We start from the raw sequence: 12,039 nt of genomic DNA, 5'->3' as shown, positions 1-12,039 counted from the left end.
CTGGAGTCTGCTAATAATGGAGACCACAGTCAGCATGTGGCAATTAGCCGACTCACACATGCACACAAAGTTGAAAAGGCGTGCTTGTTTTGAAGTGTTCTTTTTATCACTTAGCCTTTGTAATTATTATTTTTACCCCACTGTTCTTATTCTTTCCTGTCTGCCATGCACATGGTGGAAATTCCCTTAATCAGGCCGGCCGTATTGTGTGTGGACATGTGCGTATGCGCTGGCTTTGGCTTTCCGTTGAGGGGACACAGCCTCGGCCCATGCGTCATCCTGGACTCCCGCTCCCACGGCTGCTGTGAAATTCCCACTCCTGTTGAGAGGATTACGCTCACACTGTGTCAGTGTGTGCACAAGAACGTGCACACAATTACATGTGTGCTCAACCTTTAGAAGTTAAGACAGTCTTTTTTTTTTTGTTTTTTTATTTCTCCATGAATCAGTTTGATGTCTCAGTGGGGTGACTCTGATATTAGAAGCAGCAGGTGATTGATACTTACAGCTGTTGTCCAGGTGTGTCACATCCAGCTTCTAATTGGATATTCCTGGAAATTTGCTACCTGACACCTCTGGTCCAGGTAATAAATGACAGGATGGACACAATCTTTAACCGTCATCACGAAGAATCGTATCATGAGATAAAAAGACATAGTCTCTCACCTTGCTACTGACTCCTTGCAGCGCTGCCTTGCTCTCTTGATTTAGACTGGAGGAAATGAAGCCTGTTGCCAATCATGCATTGCAGAGTGCTGGCTTAATGAGTGTAATCATGCTAAGAGGTCCCAGCTCCTTTAGACCTCTGGGCCCCCGTGTCGGCCAGTCATCAGCCAGCATCAGGCTTCAATGCGACGGTCAGAGGTCAGGACGACTGCCACACACAGCTGGCAAAGATTAACAACACAGCACATGCGCTCATTCACATACACAAATGCACCATTGTACGGACTCTTGCCCAAGCAGGCTTGCTTACACACATGTTTGCATTTGCTTCGTTTCCAGCCTTCATTTAATCGTATTGGGCCTCCGTGGCTGAAAAATGCCTTCGCAGATAAACACATAAAAGGAGCTACAGCTGTTTTACTGCCTGTCAAACCTGCTCGAGAGCATGTAAATAATATTCCCTTTCTATGAACTGGCAGTTCAAAAGAAAAGCATGACGGTGCAAGGACATTTTACTGTTGTCACCCCAAAAAAAAAAAAAAAAAGGCTCTGATGTGCATTTAACCATAGTTTGAGTGAACACATCCACACAACATGTTGCAGGAAATTCTGCTGCATATACACACCGTTACTCACGTAGCTGGCTGGGCCTGTTTATAGGTCAGAGGTCCTGTGTTTAGAGCATTGTGTGGAAACACCGAGGGCCAAATAGAAAGTGCAGAGGGAGCACGCAGGGACAGTACCACTGTATGACTTAGTGTTCACCGTATGTGCATTGTCTTCCCATTGTCTCTATCTGCAGCGTGTACGTGCTCAGTTTACACGAGCACTGTGTGTACATGTCTTTGTCCCCGAGTGAATGAGACCTTTATTTTCTGTGAGTGTGGAAAAAAACACGAGCTACACTACGTTTTTGCACCCACGGAGCATGTGATCGGCCCAATCAGACCCTGACCAGATCGTCATCTTCACATCCACACACTCGCACGCATACACAGAGCGTGCAACACCCTCACAAATCACACCCCCAACCCAGCCAACGTGCCCAGTTCACATAAACGCATTTAGTTTCCACTTTGACTCGATAAACACTCGTCAAAGGTGGCGTTTTGTGCACAAAGGGATTTTGCCTGTGCAACTTGAACACACGCACCTGAGCGTGAGCAGCTGGTGAGTGTCCATGTGTGTGTAGAAGTAGATCTGGCTGGGTTTTGTGTGTAACAGCCACTGCTGACGAAAGAGGCAGAAAATAAACATGGAACGCATGGGGAGTATTGTAATCCCGACTTCCTGTCACAGTCAGCCCCTATTTACAGCCCAACAATGGGCAAGGCACAGCCTGTGCACGCACACGCAAGCGGACTGGCACAATTCATTTTTACTGCTGACATGTGTGTGTTTGTGTGTCGAGCGATACTGGAAAAGATTACACATATACCATGTGAAAGGGTAACGTAAATAAGAAAAAGTTGATCACAGTGGATGAATCTTTTGACCTAAAACATCAGGTCTGCTGTCATGTCCTGATACCTTCTGTTTTAGATCTTTACAGTTTTTATTTGTAATGCCAACCTTTGGTTTTTACCAGTTTGGGTAACATTGCACTTCCTAAAGTAGTTGCTGTGGTATGACCATATAAATTATATGAGTAAATGAAGGGCAGGAAAATACGATTGTATGGGATGCAGACAACACCTGTGGTTAGACAAATCCCATAGCTGGAAACTTAAACGATTGTCTGACTGCTCGGTTCTGTTGCCCGGTTGGACTTACAGTATTTTGAGTTGCTCACATCTGAGCAATGACGAGACGAGACTGATATCATATCCCGTACGATTGACGGGCAGGGCTGCGAGAGTACCGTTTTGAAAAATAAAGCTGCAAAAAGCAGCAGTTTCCCTGTGAGTCATAACCTTTCCAAGTTAACACCCCACCGCCTTTTGTTATTCTTGGAAATTCTCGTGTTGGTTGCTGACTTTTTCTGAAAGTAAAAAGTAAAATATAGCCTGTGAATGCTTTGGCACGCACCGTTCAAACCCTCTGTGTTCATATAATATGTTCAGCCACTGCAGTTCAGTTGCTTCACGCTGGTGTACATCTCTCTGCTTTGATCATAACATCCTGGACCTCGTCATCTCTGTGTAATTGCAGCTTAATCCCTGGCCTAGAATCACTCACAGTAACATCTGAATAGATAACCTCCCCTTTGTCTCTCCAAAGGCTTTGCCAAAATCCATATTCGTCCTGATGGTTCACTCTCCACTTTTGGTTACACAGGAGTGGGATAAAGCCAAACTGGAGCAGTGGGGTGGGGGGGGGTCACACATGCACTCGTGTTGCTGATTGCATTAGAAAGAGGTGGCACATGGTATGGTAGAGGTGTGTGTGCGTGCAAGGCGAGTGCGGTGGGCAGCTAAACACAGGCACTCAAAGAATCTCTTTCTTCTCTTTTGAAGTCAGTTCAAATGCTCTTCAAAGACCGTCTGCTCGTATGACGGCACAGGAAAGGGGAGGCGGGTGACCATGTGCTCTAAACACAGCCTCAGTTGCTGCAAATTGTCTTTTTCAAGCTTTTCATTGCAGCATTTTGTGTATCGGGGCTGTGTTTGTCCCCACTGATTTAATTCAGTTTGATGCATATATATATATATATATATATATATATATATATATATATATATACTCTTTATCACGATGTACATGCAACTTGGCACTTTTTGCAAATGCCTGCTGATATTAAAGTGTTGAATGACAGGGGGGAATTAAAACAGAATAACAGTCACTGTTATTCAAATAAAGGAGATGTGTGACTGGCAGTTTGTTTGAAACCGTTTGTTTGGATAAGTGCTCGTGGGTTAGAAGGTAGTTCTTTTAGTGTCTTAAATAACTCATCTGTGCAGCCCTCTTTCCAATAATCACAGATTTCTGCTTGGCCCAAAGCAGCATCGATTGGAGAATGCTACAGGTTACAGCTTTTAATTACGTATTGCTCACGAACAGCGAGCAAGATGCCGTGAAGCTGAGTTTTAGCGTTTGGTTTAGATATGTCTACTTAATCAAACAGCAGGAAGTTGGTTTGTGTAGTAACTTTGTTTGCTTCCCTTTCAATCAGTATTGATACTGGAACCTCACGTGGGCAGTAGCACAGCTTGTTGACTTTTTCTCTCATCGGCTAATTCGATCGAGCTCCTGTTGTGGTTTTAATTCTGCTTGACTTCCCGCCTGCCTGTCGCTTTCCCTCCCTTCGCTCCCAACTGCCTCCTCTCCCCTCCTTCTCGGCCCTTGTGAGTGTCTCCCCTTGAGCAGAAATTACATGCTGCTTTGTGCCTGGCGTAAACAATGTTTTCAACAGTGCAGGCCTGTCCTGTCTCTCGCTGCCTCTCCTTCGCTCTCCCGTCGCCTCGGGGGATGAGTGGAGAGCGCAGGGAGCGAGTTGGGATGAAGAGGGGGGGAGGCTGGTTGATGAGAGAAAGTGTGAGACAGGGGGGTATCAGTGTGGGATAAAGAGAGAAGGGGGTAGTGAGGAGAGCAAGTGGAAAAAGAGCAACAGTCTGTTCCCAGGGTAAAAACGGCCCAACAAGTATGTGTAATAAGTATAATAAGAAGGGGTAAAGGGCGACACCTCCCCACCAACAAACGCAGACACTCGTATGTGTGCACACACACGCCGCCGTCCAGATAACCACCATTCACTGTAATGATAGTGAACGGGCTCTGATTAACTCAACAGAACATACATACCTTAAAACCCTTATCTCTGCCAGCACTCACCATTTAACTTGAGCCAGCAGACATATGCTGGAGGAAAGGAAAGCAAGTCTAGAGCTATAAAAGCAGGTAGGCATGCAGACATGATGGGAAAAGTGCAGTCTGGTTGAGTCTTGTGTGTAATAGCCAGAGGTAGTGGTGAATGGATAGGTGGTATTTTTTGGCAAAGCCTGTTCCTGATGGACAGATACACGGTTTTTGTTCCTCTGTTGCTTTTTATCTTCTCTTCACTGTGTGTGTGTGTGTGTGTGTGTGTGTGAGACGGTTGGCAGCCAGGGAGCTAGAGGTTACATAAAGTAGATGTGGATCTGGGTAAGAAAGCAGCGACGTTATATAAAGAGCTATAGCTGGACAAAGGTTAATAAAAATGGAGCCTTGTACTGTAGGCAGGAACCATGGGAGGGAAAAAAGCCTGAAAAAAGAGAGAATGGCCATTACATAAACAGATAAAGATGGGCTGAATTATTGGTGGCTTTGCTTGGCTGTTACATAAAGAGATGGGTCCATCTCGCAAAATGAAAGGCAGAATGTGTCTGACAACATCTGACCGGTTTTGTGTAATTCCTGACTCTTTTACACAGATGCCACACATCCTATTTAGACATGCTTTCAACGACTCGCAGACCCTCGTGTCCTAACAATCCGTGCGGACTCAAAATAGCCTAACCTTTGGCCGCAGCGGTAACACTGCTTACGCTGGCCTCTGATCTCGTTAATTATTTGCTTATCCCGACACACAACATCACTGTGCTGCTTCACAGCTCGGTCCATCCTCCGTTTCTCATCTTGTCTGTTTTCCCTCCTCCTCCTTTCTGGGTCTGCTTTGTGCAAATGTCATACAACACTCTTTAATATCTGTCACGGTTGTGGTGGGGGGGGGGCACATGAAAGACCTGTGGTTATTAAAGTGTGTGCGAGCACTCGCAGTCTCAGTGGTTTTGATGAAATAATAGTTTGACTCAAAACCGTGTGTTAAGTTAAATAATGACGTACAGACAAAATAAGCTTGTTTAACTTGTGTTAACAACCTTTCATCAGCCAGATATTTGCACTTATTGTGTCTATTTTGTGCTGTTTTCCAGATACTATTATAACAAGAGGATCCTTCATAAAACCAAAGGCAAGAGGTTCACCTACAAGTTCAACTTCAACAAACTGGTTTTGGTCAACTACCCCTTCATTGACATGGGCTCCACTGGTAAGTCTGGATACACGAGCACAGTGTGTTTGCATGCCTGTGCACGCTTAAATATCTCCTAATCCCACGAAAGGATGGCATGATTGCACAGGATTATACAAGAGAGCGTTTTCTATCATTTCTGAGAATTCTTCTTCTTTTTCTTGACGTCTCCAGGAAGCAGTGTTCCTCAGAGCGCACCGCCTGTCCCGACCGGAGCCGGGACCCATTTCCGCTTCCCCCCTTCCACGCCCTCTGAGGTCCTCTCCCCCAACGAGGACCTGCGCAGCCCCGGGGGCATGTTCAGCTCTGTGGCCCGACGAATAGGGCGCGGCTCCGTCAGTGACTGCAGTGATGGCACCTCCGTCAATTCAGAGATCGAGGAGGGTAACGCTGGAGCGGGAGAGGACCGAGGAGAGAGGGGTGTGAGCGGAGGAGGTGGACCAGGTGGTGGAGGAGGCTATCGAAGTATCATCCACCCCCGTCTGTCTCACGAGACCCTTTTCCGCATGTATGGAGGGCCGGGTAACCCTGCTGGCCACCATGGATCTCGTGGTCCTACAGGGCACCGTATCCACCAGGATCCCCTGTCCCCCTTCCCTGTGTCCCCTCTGCCAGGGCCCGGAGGGGCCAGCCTCTTAGCCCCTCCTCTGTCCCCAGCACTCTCCATGACCCCGACATCTCACCTCCCCTACACTCCCTCACCAACCCTTTCACCCATGCTGGGCTCACACTTCTCCTTCAACCCAGAGGACATGAAGCGCTACCTGCAGGCCCACACCCAGTCGGTGTACAACTACGGCCTCAGTCCCAGAGCTTTCCTCCAGTACCCCAACATCGTCATCCCTCAGCCCCACCGGCCGGCCACAGACAAAGCCGGTCTGACCGCGGAGAGAGGAGCCGCAGAGAGAGCAGAAAGAGCCGCCACCGCCGCCGGCGGAGAGAGGGGAGGAGACCGGCACCACCATCCGTCTCTGGCTCACTCCGCCCACCATCACCCGCACCCCCCCCACTCTGCCCACCCTCACCCCCATTCCCATTCCATGCATCACTCACTCCACCTGGGTGAGGAGCCCCCACACATGTCTCCATTCAAGTTCAAGCTGCAGCCGCCTCCACCGGGAAGGAAGCAGCGAGATGGACAAAGCCAAGGTAAGCCCAGGCAGAGCTCCCTGTCCTCAGGCTCAGGATCCGGGTCCATGTCCTCTACCTCTGGCCTGGGCTCCTCGCTGTCATTTGGAAGTGACCTGAGCTCAGCCAGCGGCTCAGGAGTCATCTCCGCTTCCTCCTCAACCCAGTCCCTAAACAGTGCAGGGCTCCCCAAGATCAAGGTATTGAATGGGAACTCTCCCATCGGTCACCACAAGACATTTCATTATTTTAGTGTAATATATTTTGGAGTAAAACTAAGTTAACTGGTTTTGTGTTCATTGTTTTTTTCTCTCTCTAACTGTCCAGGTGGAGCCCATCTCTGATATAGAGTCAGAAGAAGAGGTGGAGGTCACAGACATCAGTGATGAAGACCCAGATGAAAGAGAAGAGGAGTTTGAGCTCTTCTCCAGTCGCCACTCACGAGCATCTGAGCACCGCCACCCTCATCTCCACCTTGCTAACGGCACAGCCACCACCCAGCATCAACCCCATCCTGATGAGGACCTGGACGAGGACGTCTTCAAAGCCCCCGCTCCTCCTCCTCCTGGTCTGATGCCCTTCTTCACCTCGCAGCACATACATTCAAACATACACCGCGGGCTGTCCACCCTCAAGAGTGAACCTATAGAGCCAGGGGAGAGCCACACTCCCCCCTCTCAGACGGGCTCGGCAGGAGCTACGCAGACCAAGTGCATCCCCCTCAAGCTGCGCTTCAAGAGGCGCTGGAGCGAAGACCAGCGCATGGAAGCCTCACAGGAGGAGTCGGATGACAAAAAAGTGCGACCAGAGGAGGAGAAGGAAAGAGGAAGGCAAAGTAATGGATGCATGGAGATGGAGGAGGATGGGACAGGCAGTGGAGAAGGGGACAGTCCTCCTCCGTTGACGTATGAAGGCTCATTAGCAACGCCGCTGCCTTCACACCGGAGAGTGAGCGCTGAGCTGCATCGTGCCACCGCACAGCTGTCTCTAGAGAATAAGGACTGCTGATGGGAGCCCCAGCCCGAGCACTACTGCTCCAGCAGTACAGAAGGTGGCACCGGAGTATGTAAATGGTTCCTCTGTATTCCCTCTCCCACACTGACAAACTAGATTCCTCAACCCTCCAGTGACCTGAGAGCAGAGTCCAACATACACACTCATAAAACTGACACCTGAAAGACTGCAGCTCTTGTTGTGTCAGACCCCACCATCAATCCTGGATCAGGGCTCCTCTGGGACACATTCACAGGAAGAAGGGACCCGCTCAGACTCGGCCACACTGACTGTAAAACCGCCTCCCACCTTGCCAGTGAAGCTCCAGCTGCCCTGCCCCAGTAGCACAGCTCCTGTCTTCAGGCCCCCCCCCATCAGCAGGATCAGCAGCCAGTCTACACTTTCCTCAGGGGACACACTCCCTTACAGCCCAGGACGATCATGTGCAAAACCCATGCTACTTTTCCTACAGGACGACGGGACTTTAAGTGCCTGTATCTAACCCCAAGAGCCTTGGAGTGACATGGAAGAGTGCATAGGACGGAGTGTGAGGGAGGAGGAGGGCTACTCTGGAAAAAAAAAAAGACTACAAATCATGGGAATAAATTACTGGGACAAAAAGGAAAGTGTCTGAGACTGATGAGTTGGGCTGTTGGGTGTTGTCTGACTGACTCTTAAACCTGGCCCACTCCACTCAGGGAAGCGTATTGCTGTATGTTTATTGGATTCACACACAAGCAAGAAAACCCAGCCAACAGTGAATGGGACTTGGGGGGGACTCCGGACACTAAACAGTGTTCACAAGCCCGTACACACTCAGAAACCATAAGCACACACTCAGACTTTGCCTCTCTGGTATACCCACTTTTCTATAACCCTTCCTCTTTCTTTCTCCTGTCCTGCCCTTCTTTCTTTTGCGGACCACCTGTGGAATTAGCGTGACTCTACTCACAGAAACAGTTTCAACCCTAGGGAGAGGTGAGGAGAGGGTTAGAGGAGGATGAGGAAGAGCTGCTGCTGGGAACCTCGAGGACAGGTTTGCGGGGTTTCAGCAACTGTTGACTAGCCTCCTTACCTCACCTCGCATGGCTCGTACTCTGAAAACATTTTCCTTCGTGTCTCAGCAGCACAAAATCCTAGTTCACCAGCTAGAGCTTGTCTAACAATCATAGATAGTGTTAAACTAAACCAGCAAAAGCACACAGAAACAGATGCACAGCACTGCCTTCAGCTCTTAAACATGCTCCCTCTCCCTCTGACTGGACCTCCAGCTCTCCACACACACACACACACACACACACACTGCCGCTGTACGCCTTGTTTTTAAAGCATGTATGAAGCTCTAATAACACATGAAGATGATATCTTTATATATTCTAAAAGAAATGATTAAAAAGAGTCCAATTTTAAACGAACCATAGCATTTTAACGATGTGATCGATTCAGGGTTTTTTTTAGTGAGTGGATTATTTCGAGTGGTAAGACTTGTCATGCGGGTGGGCGGTGCAGAACGAGGAGAGGTGTGGGGAGGGATTTCTCCTGTGTTTGTTTCATAGATAAGCAAGCCAGTGAGAAACAGCTCAGGTCAGTCCACCAGAGGAAGACCAGCAAGACAAAGTATCAGGCCTCGGACAGACGGCGAATGATTCACTCTGCTGCTCACTTCATTTGTAGTAGTTCGCCCTTTCAGCGCGCACCACTCGGCTCTTTCCTGTCTGCGGTCTCGCTCGGCTCAGCAGGGTTCTCGCTGCTTTGAGCTGCCCTGGCTCCAGGCCACCTCTCCAGGCCCTCTGTGTGTGTGTGTGTGTGTGTGTGTGTGAGTCAGCTCATGGGTTATTAGTGAAGTAATAATCCTGTACTGTCTGACAGGACAGTTAGAATAATGCTCCAAAGTTCAGCGCTCAGAGGAAGGGGTTAATCATTACTGTGAGATACAGCCTGGATGAGTTGGACGTCTGAGACCCTGCCCCCGAACACAGACCCTCTCCTCAGTCTATGCACATTTACACACATACAGGAACAAGTGAACATGTTTGTGGCGTGTTCTACCGAACTCGCAGCTCATTAACGTCTGAGCCGTGTTGACGGGCGGCCCGTCCCCTCCTAGCCGGCAACGAGACGGATCTATAGCGGCGAACTGTGAGATAGATGGCCTGCAGGCTGTCTGTGTAGCTGAGCTGATCAGATTTCCTCATCAGACCCCCCCCATCTGGACTGGAGCATGTCACAACACACACACACATACACACACACACACACACCCACCAGATCCTGTGTCTGTACTGAACTGAAAGCTGCCTTACTACTACTTTCCATATCTCAGCAGCCGATAAGAAATCAGTCTTAGCGGCTCTGCGCTCTCTTTCCTCTCACCCCGAACTTTTCCTCGCTCTGTTTCGAGCGTCGGCAGACTTCCTGCTAACTGCTCTGACTCAATGTCACGACGTTGATGATGTTGCAAAAAGATGAATTTGAAAGTCAGATTGAAACCCGGGCGCTCTCTCTCTCATCCTGTTACACGCCTCAACAGTCTGAGAACGTAGACAAACAGCACAAAGATACCATCTCTCTCTAAAAAAAAAGAAAAAAAAAGGTTTATCGGTTTATTTTTATGATGTCGATATTGCTATTGATTATTGTTGTTTATATAGTTCTCATTGGGTCATCGACCTCTCCACTTGACATTTATCATCCTTATTCCATGGCCCTGTTAGCTGTTGCTTTTCACGTCGTGTGCATCACTTTGACTGATGTGAAATGCCCCCCCCCCCCCCCCCCCTGTTTTAAGCCCTCCAGAACCAGAACCCCTTTACCCCGTATTTAGTTTTTACAAAGTGTTAAATATATGAAATGTGTAACATTAATTCTGATGCTGACAGAGAAATAACACCTGGGACGGAGCGGGAAGGGCAGCGCCGGAGGATTTTATTTTAGGGGGGCGACGGGGGAAAGTGATTTTATCTTTTTCGTCTTGTATTGTAATTTTTATTTTATAATTTTTCTCTCTCTCACTCTTGTATATTTTTTCCCTTTGTTTTCTTTTTTGAAAGGGTTAGGGGGGTGTATCATTTTAAAAGAAAAAAGATGTTTGTTTTACAGTGTAAAGATCTATCTTCTCCCTCTTTCAGTCTGTTCTTTCACCCCCCCCCCCCCCCCCCCCCCCCCCCAGCAGTTACATAACACTCAGATGGAGTGAGGAGAGTTAATACCATGATGTAACATTGAATTTCTCCAATTCTTTTATGTTTTTGTTTTGTTTTTCAAACTTGTAATTAAGCTGTAATCAGGGTTAATTAAAACCATTTAAAACCCAGTATTAGTGTCACATTGTTTATATCTGCTCTTCTTTCACTCACCATGAAACATCGGAGCTTTATCACCTGGTGATTTGTCAACAAAGAGATTAACTCGTGACTTTTTGTCTCGTCGGTAACGAGCTCGCAGTCATACACTTGTGAGGGAGTTTTGGTATTTGATGATTAAAATGTGAACAAATTCACAACTAAGCACCAAGCGGTCCATTGATTTAAATAAAAAAAAAACTTATTAAAAGAGAAGTTACACATTTTTTAATCTTGTTTATATTCTGTGGAGGAGTTGTGAGAGGATTAGTCCACTAGTGATGGACAAAATCTCACAAATCTGTGGCGAAGTGAACAGAGAATGAACTTTCACATCAACAGTTAGAGTAGCTTCTGTTTCATAGAGTTATTATTCATTAAGTTTTGAGCATCTTGGACGAACTTTCTGGGCGCCTCTTTTTTTTTTTTTTTTTTTTGTTGCCCCGGGCTAACTTCACGATTGAGTTGCACCGTCTGTTGCAGGCTGAGGTAACGTGTTGTTAATCATGCTGCAGGGTGACTTTATGATTAATTACATGTTATACTGTAATGAGTAAGTTTTATAGGTCTAGTCTAAAGTGTGCTGTGTATCAAGGGCCCCCCCTGAGGAGCCAGCTTTGTTTAGTCCCTCTTGGTTTACTGTAGTAACATAGAGGAGGGCGACATGTTACGTCTTTGGACATAAATTTTCCCCCTTAATGAAAAAACAACTTTGAAAATAGGCTAAAAAGAGTCGCTGAAGCTGAAAATATGTTTCGAGCAGGAACCTGTTGAGTCGGTTCCCCACATAATCGCATCATAAGATGTATGTAAAACATTGATACGGTTACTTTGACGTCACCACGCTGCTGGGTACTGAGGTACTGAGGCTACTGACTGTCGGAGCCATCAGTCAAAGGGGCCCCACCCATAAAAATGCCAAACCGATAAGTCATGGACGTGACCCCCATGGTGCAGGTTTTA

The 12,039-nt window shown here is 47.6% G+C and overlaps 1 protein-coding gene across 1 annotated transcript in view; it reads left to right on the top strand.

Moving 5' to 3' along the window:
- The window catches only part of erfl3 (Ets2 repressor factor like 3), a 46,151-nt gene extending 36,352 nt beyond the window's left edge, over nt 1–9,799 (top strand). The window contains exons 3-5 of the mRNA XM_072393942.1: nt 5,517–5,632; nt 5,789–6,942; nt 7,070–9,799. Coding sequence (XP_072250043.1) covers nt 5,517–5,632; nt 5,789–6,942; nt 7,070–7,750 — 1,951 coding nt within the window. The 3' untranslated portion in view covers nt 7,751–9,799. The remainder of the gene's footprint in view (nt 1–5,516; nt 5,633–5,788; nt 6,943–7,069) is intronic.
- The last annotated feature ends 2,240 nt before the right edge of the window (nt 9,800–12,039 follow it).

This window comes from Leuresthes tenuis, unplaced genomic scaffold, assembly GCF_036924035.1.
Source record: "Leuresthes tenuis unplaced genomic scaffold, fLeuTen1.0.hap1 SCAF_10, whole genome shotgun sequence".
NCBI classification, from domain to species: Eukaryota; Metazoa; Chordata; class Actinopteri; order Atheriniformes; family Atherinopsidae; genus Leuresthes; species Leuresthes tenuis.
The sequence above is the reverse complement of the archived record's forward strand: the minus strand, read 5'-3'. Positions and strand labels throughout refer to the sequence as shown.